This window comes from Corvus moneduloides, chromosome 6 (assembly GCF_009650955.1).
Source record: "Corvus moneduloides isolate bCorMon1 chromosome 6, bCorMon1.pri, whole genome shotgun sequence".
Lineage (NCBI taxonomy): Eukaryota > Metazoa > Chordata > Aves > Passeriformes > Corvidae > Corvus > Corvus moneduloides.
Genome location: NC_045481.1, coordinates 59,644,202 through 59,660,025, shown reverse-complemented (window position 1 = coordinate 59,660,025; position 15,824 = coordinate 59,644,202). Strand labels below are relative to the sequence as shown.

Below are 15,824 nucleotides of genomic sequence, written 5' to 3'. Positions count from 1 at the left end.
TCAGTTCAATATTGTTAACTCACCACTTTTCTAAAACAGAAACAAATTGCATATGGGCTTTTTAAAGTTTCTGTTAGTTTGTTCCCCAAAAGTCTCTCAAGGTTAAAAAACCCCCAAAACCTTCCTTAAATTATTGTTAAGAAAAGTTAACAGTATGCATATATTGCCAGCAGGACTTCTTGTAGATCCAAACACATGCTTTGTGCCTTTAAGGAAAAGCCTCCTAAGGCTCTAGATGTCTGATATGCTCAAGCAGGGCCTGTGTAAGTCAGTAGGAGCAAGGCAGGAGAGAAAATATCTGCTACTTTTTTCCTTAATGACATGTTTGTATTTGGATAGTACCTGTTTATTTAATTCTGGTTTACTACTGCTTTTTATTTAACTTGAATGCTGGGAAACAGGTTGTGGGGATGCAAGACTGTACCAGCAGCAGAAAGTTTAACTTTAAGGCCTGTTTAGAGCCTGTGTGCCAGAACTCTTACCTTGAAGGAAGCTTTCTGACTTCCTGCTGAATTGCATCTGTGTGAGGTAAAAAATTCCTTTTTTGTGTGTGTGATTTTGCTTTCTGTTGGAAGGTGTGTGTCATTTACCTCAAATGTTAAAGTTTAAGAAAACTGAACTTGCAAAAATGGAATGTCAATATGAGAGGAAGAAGACTGCAATATGTTGCTAGGAATATTTATGTCTACGTTCACTTTCAGTATCTTTTTTTTCCCCAGCACGTTAATGCTACAGTAGCTGTGTTGCAGGATATATCCCAAGCCTGCCAGTCTTCTGGAAGCTTGCTTGTTGGCTCCATGCCATGATTTGAAGTATGCTGCCTTTATACACATGGCTCCTCTTCTAAAACTTCCAGGAGCCTGGTTTGCACTCAAAACGCTCTAAGCGATCTCAATTCAAAGGCTTACTTAGGCTGGTTGTCATCTTGCTTGTGTAACCTCTGAGAAAGGTGGAAAAACATCAGGGAAAGCTGATGGCATGACTTGCAAACTGCTTGTGCCAGTATGTTGGCATCTCGCAATACCTCAGCATTCAGGGCCAAATACTGCTGTCATTTAATAAAATGATACTTCACTTATTTGATCAGAATTCATACCAGTAACATAAAATACAGGCCTCTGTTCAAGACTACATCTGTCTCCAATTACTGTCGCAATGTATGTAGTAATTTCTGATCTATTTGTGGAAACATTGCATGGGATATCATGTTCCCACAGGGCTAAACCAAAGGGGTTGTTAAGAGGAAAGCTGTTTGGAAGTTTATTCCTAGGTAATGAAATAAAAGGTCCAAGAAATTTAGATAATAGTTCATAATATAAAAGGCAGGGGAAAAAATACTCTCTTAGACCAACCAATGTCTGTTTTCTGAGTGGAATTTCTTTAGTGGGGGCACAGTGTAAATACAGGTTGGTTATTGGAAGCTAAACCTCTTCATAACAGAAAACTCCTGTTTGTAGTAGGAAAACCTGCTTTTGCGAACTCATCCCAACAGCTTGCATCATATCAGTGTATAGCTGTGGTGATTATAATGCGAAAATTAAAACATCAAACCCAACTCCACTGCAGCTGTTAAATATGGATTTTTCTCCAAAGATTATGTCAGTTTAAAAAAAAAAATTGCTCTTGGGCAACATTTTCATTTTAGGTGAGAACCCTGCATATGAGATTAAACTCACTCTCTGCAGTTCAGTGAGTAGCAAAGGAGGCATTAAGTTCGGTGCATGCCATTTAAACCCAGTAGCAATTATGTGGGATATTCAGGCCACATTTTGGGAAGCTGGGAAATACAGCTGGATTCATAGAATCGTTAAGGTTGGAAAAGACCTCTAAGATCCCTCAGGTGCAGAATTGAGTGATGGCCCTGCCATCACAGGTGAAAGCATTTTAGTCTCTTCGCAACAAGTGACTTACAATTTCACCTTTTTGCTGAGAAGATGAATGAAAATGCTCTGCAGCTGTCTCCCCCTCACAACAAGTCCTGGAGGAATGGTTTGGCTCAGTGGGGGGGGTCAGAGGTTCTGGATTGTGAATGCCAAATAAACACCAGGAAAGCCACCAGCCTCTCTTCTGGTGTAAGGCAGAGTTATATTCTTTTGGTGATTCCCTCTCCATCAGTTTGCAACTAAGGCACTGCCTGGTGTGCTGTTCTGAGGTGTTCCCTACAGAAATAAACTGATAAATGTATTATAAAATGGAAGTACACTTAAACCTTTGTGTACAAAGGCTGAATAATTACTGTGATACAAGGAAACACTAGGATAAGATATAAGGGCAGTGCTGGAAATGTGCTTTTAAAATCGTGCTTGAGAACTGTTGGCATATAATTTGTGAAAAAAAAACCCCAAACAACAAACAAACAAAAACACCAAGAAAGCAAATACCACTGTCTTCATATTTAGTATCTTTAAACCAATGAGTTGCATATGCATGTGGCGGAGACAAATAGTCATCTAACCTAAATATGTCATCAAGAAGGTACAGGTAACGTAAAAATGGGATCAGATGTTAAGAGGCAAGGTAATAATGCAGTGAACTTTTGCACTAGTTTTTTATTGTGATCTGGGGGTTGAACCAAAGAGCAGTGTAATTACCAGGTTATATTTTCTTGTCTTGCAGTAATTTTATTGTATTTGGTGATAGCTTTCCATGTGCATGTGTGTATAAATGCAGAAAGGGGAAGGAAGGTCCTTGAGCTGTATTGCTAGGGATAGTTCTTGCAATTATAACATAGTTATGGAAGGATTTGCAGTTATTTTTCAGGAATTATTTATTGATTAAACCTTGTGTGTGTGGTTACATATTGTGTAACACTGTGTATTTTGTTGTAACAATTATAACATTTTGTGTTAGATTAAACACTGTGGGAGGAGCTGAGTCTATTGGGATTTGTTTACTTGGATTATACTATATAGATGTGTGGTTTTCATCGAAACCTGAAGCTGTCAAAGCTGTGGTGTTCGTGCCTTTGTTCCCCAGCGGCTCTCAGTGAGGACCAGTAGATGTGGTGAAGTTCCAAATGCTTTTTTTTTAGGAAGTGAGTATATCTTTGCATGAAGTGCAGTCTTATAACTGGAAATCCCAAGGGGATTCTCATCTTCTTTACTTGGCTTACAAGGGTAAATATGAAATTTGAGGCCTTTGGCAAGACAGCAGAACCCTAGCAAACCATATGGGCAGGACTCATGATGCAGATGGTTGTCCTTTCATTTTCTGCACTAGCCCTAAATTAGAAAGGCCCCTGTAGTTTGTTATTCAAAGGAATTGTCTTAACTGTTGTGTAGGAAATCAGAAAGTCTATGTTTGCACCATTTATAGTGTGCTAGAAATATACCATGCCAACAAGTAATGGCTAGCAGATGTGGTTTTCATGCCACTTGGTTCTTCAAACCACTTTGCCTACTTCAATTCTGTTAATTGACTGGTGCTTAAGTAAAAACTTTAAGCAATGGAAACCATGGTCCATTGCCCTGATCATTTTCTTGATTGATAGGAACAGTTTCTCTTTGGGACCAGTATAGGAATTCCAAAGTTATTCCATCATTTTTTAAGTAATTTGGACAAAAATGCCAATTCTTGCAATTCTTGTAAATCTTACATTTGGTTATAAAACATCTTCCTATACTGGTATATTTTTATGTTGTTTAATGTGAGAAAATTAAATACCTGGTGAATACACTGGCAAAACTTCCAGTGATGCATTTCATTGGAAGCATAACCAGAAGAGTATTGAGTGAGGTAGAGCATAAAGGACCAGAAATTTTAAATTGGCCATCTGAAATTAAATATCTGGATAACATGAAACTGTGGAATATCACCAGAGGATAGTAAATTCGAGGTGATCTTAAAAAAATTTATTGCTATATTTGCATCATTAGTTTCCTAGTTTGTGTATTCCTTTTCAGTTACAACATCTATAAGAAGATCTCTCATCCAAGGGTAGGAATGTAATGTGTATGCACAGAATGACCAGTGCACTGGGCCCTCCACTATTTTTGGACACTTGTGTATTGCAAATGTGGAAAGAAATTGGAGACTCTGTTGCCTAAGGGTTTACATCAGTGATTTTAGTGGAAGTTGGAGAAATGCATTAATGAATGGTGCTGTGAGATGTTCAGTGTATCTCTGGGCACACTAGGAAAGCAAGTCTGTGCCTAACACTTCTTGAAGTGCTCGTGGTTCCATTGGGCTGTGATGAAAAACAATCCCGCAGTTCCTCTTTCTTCATTTTATCTTGAAGGAGAGGTGAGAGCACCTCGCACTTTCATGGATGTGCAAGGCCGTTGCTGGAGCTGTGTGCCTGCCTCTGCAGTCAGATAGTGCCGATAAAATCTGGCCCTGAATGTATAAATACTCTTAAAGGCAAACAAGCACTGCCTATTGCTTCATGAGCTGTCAGAACTCCTGCAGTCTGGTGTTCTACCACCCTGTTCTGCTGAGGTTTATTTGTCATTCTAGTCCCCCTTACTCACATGCATGTAAATGCTGTGCAGTTTAAAAATACCTGACTTAATCCAATTATTCCTAGTCTGAGCTTTCTTTAAAAAAAAAAAAAAAAAGCTTTTTAAAATGCATTTGAACCTATTAATCAGTTTATGTGTGTCATTCTGCAGAACGATGATGCCTGGAAGGTCTGAGTGCTCACAGCATGCTTTAAGTCTTGTCTGTGCTGGTACGTAAGATAGAGTGTTGGTTGTCGCCTGAATTGCGTTAAAATGCCATTCAAGTTCTGTGTTACAACACTATGCTTGTGGGTTTTTTTGCTAAAAACAGATTTGCACAACTTCTCTTTTTATTTAATATATTCTCTTTTTTGCTATCCTGGTGGCTTTTAATCAAAAGAGAAGGTGGTTTTGTGGCTCTTTAAAACGGAGGCAGTGGAGGGTAAACATCCTATTCTGATTTAAAGTACCCAGTTACTATACTAGAGATTAGGACTTAGGACTTCATGTCTTTTCCAAATGCTAAATGAGATTTTCTTACTGTTAGGAACAGGTTTCCAAATTTATGCCTATATTAAGGAGTTATTTTTCTTCTGCTTCCGATATGTTGATAAATACTTGTTTTCTGGAAGTGCTTGTTTAATAATAAAACCCATGAAGAAAATTAATATGTCAGTGAAGCAGCCTATGCTTGAATGCAATCTTCTTTCTTTTAAGGGACTAATAAAATTCTTTTAAAATATTTCCAATAGACTTTCTTGGATTCACTGAGAATATTTTCACTGTTAAATAGTTTTACATTTTTAGGGGCATCTCTGTGTATGCATGAATCACCACTTCAGGCATTATTTAAGATTGAACCTTTGGCTCAGCAGCACAGTTATTACTCTTCAGACAATGCCAGCTGGAGTAATAACCTTATTTTGGTTTCTCGGAAGTCAGCTAGGTGGGTCTCCAGTTCCCTGTGGCAACTCTGTCATCCAGCTCAGGAGGCTATGATCAGTATGTGCATAAGTTTAGTTGATAAGTGAAGCTGCTTTCCTTAGGTATGGAAGCACTTGCAATAGTCATTATGATGCTTACTTGGAAGGAGTAACTGATTTCTCTTTTCTGTCAGCCAGGCCAGGTGATCCATAATGGCAGGGGGTTTATTAAGATGGTAACTTCAAGACATCTAGGAGTAACATTTTCTTTTGTAGCATGTTAAAAATGAATATTGGGAATTTTCTTCATAGTGCAAAGTAGCTAATTCATAACAACTGCAGTATTAGTTTCAGGATTTGTTACGGTTTTGGGTGGTTTATTTGTTTTCATTTTACCTGGACCATCAAAATTTTGCTCTAGGGATAGGCATGTGTATAAACTAATATGCCAATACGTCAGATATATGCAGAACAGTGTCTATGGTCTGAAAGCTCTCTGCTTGGTTTTGTTGGCTGAAAAGGATGCTGTTATTGTGTCTAAGAAAATTGCAGAAATAATTGAAAGCAGTATTTTGGAAACAATACTGAAATAGCAGAATCAGTATTAATACTGTCTTACTGCTGCTAAGTAAGTAGCATTACTTACTTTGGAATAACTCTATCAGAGGTCTTAGGTGCAAATGCAGATGATTTTCTAGTTTTAGTAGCAAAACAAAAATTTTGATCCCTAGAAATGTCTCTTTATCTGCCACCTGATTTTAGAAGTACCTAATACGTAAACATTTTTACTGGTGTAAACAATCTGTCAAGAACTGTACTTGGTGCAGATGAATCAGGGTTATAGAAGTTGGAAGAAAGGAAAACTTAAAAGCCTTCTCTTACTCTGTTTTCTGAGGCGGAGTTGCTCTGACTTGTGCCAGGCTGCAGCATCTGCACACCAGATGCAGTGTGCTCAGCTGTACTTCAAGTGCAGCGTTATCAGACAAGCTTTTTTCTTTGCCATCTTCCAGCAGACTTGGACTTACTGAGGATGCTGAAGTAAAAGGATTGTCATCTTCCAGGGAAAGTGGGGATTAGGTGCAGTTAAAGGGGCTAGAGCATCCATGGCTGTGACTATGCTAGTAATCAAAAAAGCCAAGGATTTTTTCCTTGGCTTCCAAATATGAGTAGCACAGTCCAGCCACACCTGTATGGCGAAAAAACCTTCTCTCCCTAGCAAGGCAGACTTCTTCGTATGGCTTTGAAGGCCAGATGCCAGTGTCCTCTGGAGTGTGCTTCTTCTGCATCTAGTAGAGTGCTGGAAGTTGAAATCATTCTTCAAAGTGCACCAGTCGTTGAGTGAGAAGTCCTGTCATTAGGTCTGTGTCCTGGGCTTTTACTTGCCTAGTTGAGGCACCACTGTTGTGACCAGGACATGACCTGTGACAGGTTGCATTTCTCCTGGAGAACGTGCAGCTTGTTTTTTGGTGCTGTTTACCTTGCTGCAGCTTTTATCAGAAAATAGGGTCTATGGGAGGCCTTGATTCCCAATGCCATCATTACTTATTTGCAACAGCACATGTACTTTTACCTTTTCCTAACTCATCACTTTTGCCATGTAGAAAAACAAAGTGATTCCGGCACTGTGAACAAATTTAAACTATTATAGAATTTCTAATTGTTTAATTACACAAGAAGCCGTTTTTACTCTTGTTACAGAAATCATAAGATTACAATAACGAAGGTACCTTTTTTGTGAGTCAACTACTTATATTTTAAGAGATGAAATCAGTCTTGATTATATTCTCCAGTCTTCAGTACTGAATGTTGATTTCTGTTGTGGGTTACTGTTGTTCTGATCATTTGGGTCTGTAATTGAAGTAGAAATGGTCTGTAATTCTTAGGGGTGGCATACCACAAGTTTCTAAATAGGTTGCCCTGCGGTTGGGTGTAATTTGGGACAGCATATGTTGTCTTACACTGCAGAATTATAGGCCATATGAAGCTTGCTTATTTACAGTAACGTGCACACTGCCAAGGCATATGTGTTTAAGGAGTTACAAATAGCTGTGTGAAGAATTGTAAGGCTGCTGAAGACTTCAGTTACATTGGGAAAGAGGCATTTCTTTCAGCTAGGATATGTGCACTCCCATAAAGGCCAGTGATTTGAACAAATGCAAAAATTATACATTTCTGAAAAAATAGTGAGTTTTAATAGTCATGGAGTTGTACTGGAGTTAATTTTGAACAAAAAACATTTCAAAAAGTTTCTGCAATTTATACAAACAAATTTTATAATAAAGGGCCACTTAGTTTTGTAAGTGTCCTTGTTTGTTGTTCTTGGCGTGCAGCTATTTCTAGATCTGTTTGTATACATAAAAGCATGTAGTGTTGAAGAACAAGGACATACCCTAAATACGGAATTTTATCAGAATATTATTGTTTTACTCCCATCTTTAGAAATGAAGCAGTAATTTAATGAAGAATTAAAAAATTTTTTAGAATTTTAGAGTTTTCTTGGCTAGTAGAAACTACGATGGTCCTCCCTGCTGCTGATAAGGAAAAGTGGAATCCTTGTTTGTGTTGCTGAATAAGGTGCCTGGACAAAAAAGTGAATGTTGGTGTTCCAAGAGGAGCCTGCACCATGCTTTCTGTCTAGGTCACAGTGTCTGGTGTCCAGGGCTTATTCTTCTGTTTTATATGGTGGCTGTATTGTAAAGGATAGAGGATAATTATGAAATGGGTTCATGTTAAAGTGAATTTTACTTCTGGTTCTTACTGAAGTGTTTTTTCCTTTTAAAGATGACATTGCGATTCTCACCAAGTTCAAGCCATCACAGTCAGAAGGTATCGTACTAACCAGCGTTTTACCTCCTCCCTTTTGTCTGTGTCCTCTATCCCTTGTTTTTTTTCTGCTGGGAGCCTTTTGGAAATCAGACTTCAGTTAATGTGAGTCTTTGGTACCACATATGAGCCTTTTGCAATGTGATTTGCAAGTCAGTTGCTGGCTATCTGTTGGCAGCTCTCCTGGTTAAGATTTAACTGGGCATTTCCATTGCTGGTGCTTGGTGCAGTTCTGGGATGGGGGCCTCTTTGCACCTTCCTACATGATTTGGGTGTGTGTTGCTTGTGCTGCTCATGTTCAGGAATCTGATTACATGTTTTACAAGGAGTGAATGTACTAAGTATGTTGTACTTCTCAGTTAATGTATGTTTTGCGTTCTCTTTTTACCTTCTTGTGTGCTGCTCTAGGGTTACTCAGGTTTATTTAAGTGGAACAGAGATACCAGGAGGATTTCCTTCCACAAGTTGCATATGTAATCAGCTATGGTACTGGGGAAAGCATTTAAAATGTGGAACTCTGAATTATATTTGTTCTGAGGTTAGACTTTCACAACTACAGAGAGGATAAAATCCAGAAAAAACCCCACACAGAGGCTGTTACAGGCGACTGAATCAGTTCAAGTTCCCTCAGCAGCATAGAAAATTGAATGTTCCTGCTGCAGGGGCAAGGTGTCAGACTGTTCCTGGCCTGGAACTGGAGAGTTGTGTGACAAAATGTTTGGGCTTTCTGCTCCTGGGCCCTGGGCTCGTACCGTTGGCTAAGTCTGCAGTAGCCACCTGCCTCCCAGGGCTTTAGGCAGCACAGGTAGCAGAGCATGGTGGGGATGCTCCCATTCTTTATCCTGATGTTCAGATTGTATCTACTAATACAGATTTCCAAGTGTAGTTTGCTTTAGCAGGATAGCATGCAACAATGTTAAGTGTCTTGGCATTCTGAAACTTATTTGTCATATTTTACATACCATTGCCTGGTTTCTCATCACATGTATGGTTATAAATTACAGACCATTTTCTGTAAGTGAACTTAGAAAGAAAAAAAAATTGTAGGAAACAAAATGCTCTCAAGCTGTGCTTAAGTAGCTTATTATATATTTTTGAAGAACCAGTTTATATCCTGCCTGGATGCAATTTTGATGTCAAATATTTGCAGATTACAAAAAGAAAAGTAGGCATGTTTTATTGGCAGAAATAGTCTAACTGTAGCTGTCTTGACAGTGGTCCAGTGCAAGTCTGTCCAGTCTAGGCTATACTCAATGCTTCCTTAATGGAGAAAGAAGATGAATCCTCTTTTCTGAAAGCAAGAGGCACTATTTTTAGGTGCATGGTCTAGATTTTGATCAGCTGTTTTCAAAACTGCTTATCCTTTTCCATTGCTGGTGGAGTGATTTAGATGCCTGATTTAAGAGTCTGATCTGCCTAATCAGCAGAGAGATGGTTGTTTACAAAAACTTATTGGAGCAGGAGCCTAGCTTATGGGCTCAGAGTTGTTCTCCAAAGGAAACTGGTGACAATGTAAGTTCAGAGGCACAAACCCAGGCAGTGTCTCGATCCAGTTTAAGATTATGAAGGTGCTAAATAGGTTTTTCCTTCTAGCATTAACAGTTCAGTAACAGTGTCTTTGGTGGAATGACTTTATTTGTGGGTAAGTCATGTTGGAGTTCACTACTATTGTTAAAATGAAGGCAGGGCTTTTTGTTTAGTTTATTGTTGTTGTTGTTTTGGAGCTAGGTTTTTTTAGGGTTTGTTTGTTCGTTTTTTAAAGAAGAAGCTTACTAATTAAGTTCATATTACTATTCTTGATCCTGTTGTCATATCTCCATTATGTGGGCATTTGTAATCTTGAGGTTTTGCATCATTGACCCCTTAACAAGAAACCACACCCTAATTTGATTTCTAGCAAACACTTCCATAGGTAATCGAACTTCCATAACCGAGGCAGCAAAGCTCTGGGTGTGAGACCCTCTTAGACCTAGCAGATATTTGAGACAACAAAGATACGTGATGACAACAGATTTTTTTTCTGTCACAGTTGAAAATACATTTCTGTGAATGCAAGGTTACACCAAGGTAGTACAGACTCAGTATATTGTGTCTTGCAGCAATTCTTCCCCTCCAAAGAAAAATTCTTGAAGATTTTATGTATTATGAATGTTATTTTCCATCTTTTGTTTGTTCATAGTTCCATGCTCAAGATCCACATCATTTTCAGATACAACAATATTTTTAAAAAAGGAATGTATTTATGTTAATCTCCTTTTCAATGTTCCTTAGGGGAAGAGTGCAACGGACCTTTAAGTGAAACTATTTCAACTGCAGGATCAGAAATCCCAAGCAGCTCTGAGGTAAGGTACAGTACAAATTGTGTTAGTTAATGTACTACTTGGTAGGAAGGAAGAAGAATGGTTGCTGTGAAAAAGACAATTCGTTTTCAAAACTAGTATTTCTTTTTAGATTATCTTATACCTCATTTTTATCCATGTAAAAGTTTTCTTCCTCTATTGTTTTGAAAGAGAAAAACCATGAATATGACATGACACTCATTGAGTGACTAACCAGTGCTAGTGGTACAACACAGTAGTGGTAGAAAACACTATGAACTTAATGGTGTTTCCTGTATCAGTCTTGAAATGAGAATCACATGATCTTTAAGTGTTTTGACAATTGGAAAAACATACTGTTTCTGCACCAACCAAACACTTTGTTTTGTGCTGCATATCATACTGCTGGCTTGCTGGGGAAATCAAAGCACACTGGAGTTCCACTGCTCTGGGAACATTGTGAGAGTGCAGCAAGATTCGTGAGAAAGCAAATGAAGATTTGAGTTACTAGAGTACCTCACCATGTGCAATATGAAAAGCATCATCAGCTGTAAATTTTTTCATAGTACCTCATTGCTTAATATGTACAGTACACAATGTCTTGAAGAGGTAGCAGGGTGTGGCCAGTATTCAGTTGAGAAACTGGTTCAAAATGAATATTGAAAATATGTGATCTTTACATTGGTATTTTATTTTCATTCCTATTGTCTGATTTCTTTACTGTTGTTACAAGCTTAAAGGAAGATAGGAAGTTTAAGATAGGAAAAGAAACAGCTCTTCTGTCGAAACAGGCTTATACTGGCCTTGGGCACTGATCAGAAATGATGTCTGTTGAATAGAGTGTTGAAAAACTGCAGCTGTTCTGCTGAGCTTCTTAAAACATGTTCTCAATGTCCTGTAAGGGCCAAAGCTGGAGATGATCACATGAAGACAGAACTCAGAAGGGCTTCCTAGATTACGCAGATCTTTGTCTTCTTAGAGCATGCAGCCATATCATCCCAATGTTTTCATAAATTTACCTGTTCCATTTTAAAACTTATTCATATGTTCACCCTGTTCCCTTCTGAATCTGTTGTAGGAGTTGTAATCATCTTTTTTTCCAGGAAAATTTTCAGTGAACAGCCATATCAAATGCTTCACTGAACAAAGGGTATCATACCATAATAAGCTGATTCTGAGCTACTTTACTAGCGTCTCTGAGTGGATGGAGATTACCTATTTCACCAAAGCTTGGAAGAAGTCACTTCATGACTTAAGATGTATGAAAAGGCAGGAAACATGGGAGAAAGAGTGCAACATGTGTCATGTATGTAGAGACATGGGATTTGAACCTTGCTTGAAGGATGAAAGATTCATGATGGGTTGGGAAAGTAGGAGGCTTTGATCTTCAGCACATTAATGTCTGGGAAAAATATGTCTGGTTATCCTCTCAAAAATTTCTCCTTGGTAACTTCATGCAGCGTTTTCTCTTGTTTTCTACTTACATGTTTCCTTACATAATTATTTTTCTTCATACTTCATTATTAAATATCACAAAGTATTGTCGTATTAGCAGTATCAGTAAGTAGTTGATAACTTGGGGGTTTTGTTTTGTTGTTTTCATTGCTCCCTCTGAGACAGCTTGTTTGGCCTTAGTTTGTTTCTGCAGATCAGCTGGTTATCTGATGTTTGCTTACATTTCAGTTAGTACTTTTCTGTGCTTTGCCCTATCCTACCCAATGAACCCTAACACATTGTCATTTATCTGATTTGTGCTTTCTGTGCATTAGCCAGACAGAAAGTTACAGAGTTACTCATCATCTTCTTGCCCAGTTTCACACTCTTAGCAGCCATGACAGGCTTAGTTCTTGATTATTAATGTTCTAGAATTCAGGTTAAGTCTATATTTTAAAGTTTTTCTATTAATTAATTGCAATAGTGAGATAGCCCCTAATATTTATGGGATTTTTTTTCATATAATGCTAATCTTTTGTCTTCATGTGTTGTCACAGCTTCAGTTGTCTTCCATATAAACTGGAAGAATTTAATTTTCCTTCAGTTCTTTCCTAGGTTGCCTTTAACATCTTTGATGCATTCCTGTAGGAATTCAGCAGGGTCTTCTATCCCAGCATGGTTTCTCCTCCTTTCACCAAGGCCCTTCTGAGCTCAGGTCAATGTGCTTTTTTGTTGTTTTGACAGGTAGCACATTTCTCTATTTAATGATTTTACCTCTGTGATAGGTTGGTAATTTTCTTGTCACTTAACAATGTTTTTGCAGTTAAAAAATATGAACATTTGGAATTCCTAAACCAATTTAAATTAAGTAATTTTAAAACAGAAATGGAATTAATGAAAAAAACATTGGGAAAGAGTTAAATGAACTTACATTCAAGCCACTACTTAATTATGCTCAGGCTGTTTTTTCTTTTGGAAGAGGAAAAACTTAACATCCAGCAACAGTATGCTCTGTTCAGCAGCACAGAAAAAAAGCTAAGGCCTTACTGTTGATTTAGCAACAGAGGAGGGAAAAAATAAATCTAGATTTAATATGGAGAGAAGAAACATTCCCCATCCATAATTCAGTGGTTGGGTTTGGTTTTTTTTTTTTGGCTTTTTTCCTTTCTTTTGTAATCTGCAAAGGAGCATGTGATTTGGATGAAAGGAATGATGCATGTAAAACAAAAGTGAAGAACGATCTGTAGTGAAGCCTGCCAGCTTATATACAAAAGTTGGATGAAGTCTAGGGCTCAAAAAGCATTGGAGCACCAGTCAGTGGGGCATTTGGTCCTTCTCAATTTTGCATTCTTGCTATTTCACTCTGGATGTTTTTTCTGGTTATTTTAAACTGCTTCTTTTTGAGTCTCCTTATTTTTCTTGTTCTTTAATCTCCACAGGGACAAAAGAAATAAGATCAGTTGGACTTCATCAGCTTTTCATATTCCAAGACTTACAACATAAATCATTTCTAGATGCTTTGTCATGCAGGGAGGCAAGGAGATATTTTCCCAAACAGCAGACTGGAGAAGGGGGAGAAAAAAGGATATAATAGGGATATTTTCAGATAAGTGTTGCAATGGGGACTACTTCAGATTATGTCCTTGTTAAACCAGTAATACACAGGCAGCCACTTCTGTGAGGGATGGGCGACTGTCTTAAGTGAATCCCTGCATAGAAATCTACCTGAATCAGTCTTTATGGAGTTCTTGTTCCAAGAAATACATAAATGCCTCTGAAAGACCTTTCAAGCAAATTGGAAAATGAATGAAATAAAACCTGAGAATTTGTTTTTCCTCTATGCTTTCTACTTGTGCAGAGAGAGCATGAGGAGAATATACAATGCTGTGTCTGCTCAGGGATTGTAACTAGTTGTTCAGGTTACTGAGTAAATGAAGATGAAACACATTGACAAAATAGATAGAGTTCCTGTGCCTAAGTGGAAAGAAGATTACTCCGTTAATTCAAGATTGGAAGAAAGGTTAAAAAATTGAATTTGTATTACATATTCTACTAGTAAAAGTTCAGGCCATTCAAATGGGATAAATGTAAAATTAGTACAGCTTTTGTGCAAAATCGAATCATCGATTTGTAGTTTATCGACATCTGTAGAGGTCCATCTGCACAGAGGACTATTGTTATCCAGTTAAGAAGTACAAAGTAATTTAAAATGTTTTCTTGGTGTGCATGTGGACTCCGCCTCATAAAAGGCAGGTGACTGCACTACTCTCTGAGTAAGACTGCAGGAACTGTGCCCTATTCTACCTGTAAGAAGGTAGGAATTGATTTTGCACAGTTATATGTTAAATTTTTACCTTTCTGTTAATTTCACACCAGTGAAATGCTTACTAAAAATTCCTGTTAATCCAGATTTTCCATAATGTAACTTGATCATAAAAGAATCTGAGAACAAGCTGTCTTTATTTAAGCCAGATTAGCAGAAGTAAATTGGCAGAGCTCCAGCAAATTTATTACAGCAGTGCATTTTACCACTATTAGGGCTTGACTGATAGATTATTGTCTTTTTTCAGAGCAGCAGGTGCTGCAGGTGTTCTAAATTAATAGGTAGGATTTTTTTTCTGAAGAAACACCATCATAATGTGCATTACTTTTCATGCTTGTTAGTTTTTTCAATTCAGGACTGGTGGATCTTCAAACAGAGAAACATAAAATACCATTATTAGTATTGCAAAGATGGACCAAATTGGTTTCAAAATCTAGAAAGAAGTTCAGAAAGACTTCTTCCAAGCCTAACAAAAACACATGAGGGCTATTTTGGGGAGAGCCAGAGTGCATTAAAGACTTAAGAGAGTGGATTCCAGAGTAAGAGGGACCAGCCCAACACTGCTGCCACAACTGCCAGCCTTCTCGGTTTTCATCTCAACAAAGTTGGATTATTTCAGTTGATTCTTGTTTTGCATGTCACATGTTACCAACACTGGAACCCCTTTGTGCTGTACACAGACTCTGGCATATCATGAAAAAGCGGTGTGTTTCTATTAGAGTACTTGAAATGTGCAGGAGAAGGTGCGAGCACCAGTTTAAAAATAGTTAATCCTAATGACTTGAGCTAATTCATTTCTGACAGTTATACTGAGCAGGGTAAGATCCTATGGCTAACAGGAAAGCATTTCACAGAATGCATAGGAACATACGAAGGCCTCTGCCAGCTGTGTGTCTTCACCTCACAGCTTAGTGTTTCACTAAATGTATTAAAATTTTGTCTCTGAGTGAAGCAGTGTGAGCAGTGAGGAGCAGTGGGTGACTAAAGCCTGTATTTGCATCTAACCATGGAGGAGGTGGTGAGCAGTGAATGGGAGGAGTACGGGATGGAGAGGCTGGATAAAAGCAGAGGGAAGGGTACCAGCGTGGATGGGGGGAATGTGTGCCACGGACAGGTCAGGAGCCATAGGGTAGCATTGAAAAGCAAGGCTGTGCTTTCATCGATGTTCAGTTGTACAGTAGTTTACATGGCAAATATTTACAGTGTATAAATTGGAGAAGAACTTTCCACTCAAGCATCTCAGCCCTTAGTACTCTACTAATAAAGTGCAAGTTTTTCCAGTAGCGTCAGTGACACGAGGATTAGACTTCTAAACCCAGTCCAGACTATCTTACGGCAAGAGCACAGTGCAGCTATTTATATTTGCAGTGTTTCTCAGGGGGATTCCTTGCCAAAAGCCAGATTGATCTTTCTGTTATTTTACTGCATTCTGAAAAGGGCATTTTGGCTTACTTAGATAAGCAAATACCCAGAGATGGCATCATTAAGAAAGAATGTAAAGATGTGTGTATGTATTACTTGATGTGTAACCAGGACAGGAATGGACCTCAGTGGTTTCTCTCAA

The 15,824-nt window shown here is 38.2% G+C and overlaps 1 protein-coding gene across 1 annotated transcript in view; it reads left to right on the top strand.

Annotated features, from left to right (window-relative positions):
* Nucleotides 1-15,824, top strand: part of ANO5 (anoctamin 5) — a 55,723-nt gene that overhangs the window by 1,847 nt on the left and 38,052 nt on the right. Inside the window, 2 exon segments of the mRNA XM_032111407.1 lie at nucleotides 8,144-8,188; nucleotides 10,457-10,527. Coding sequence (XP_031967298.1) covers nucleotides 8,144-8,188; nucleotides 10,457-10,527 — 116 coding nt within the window.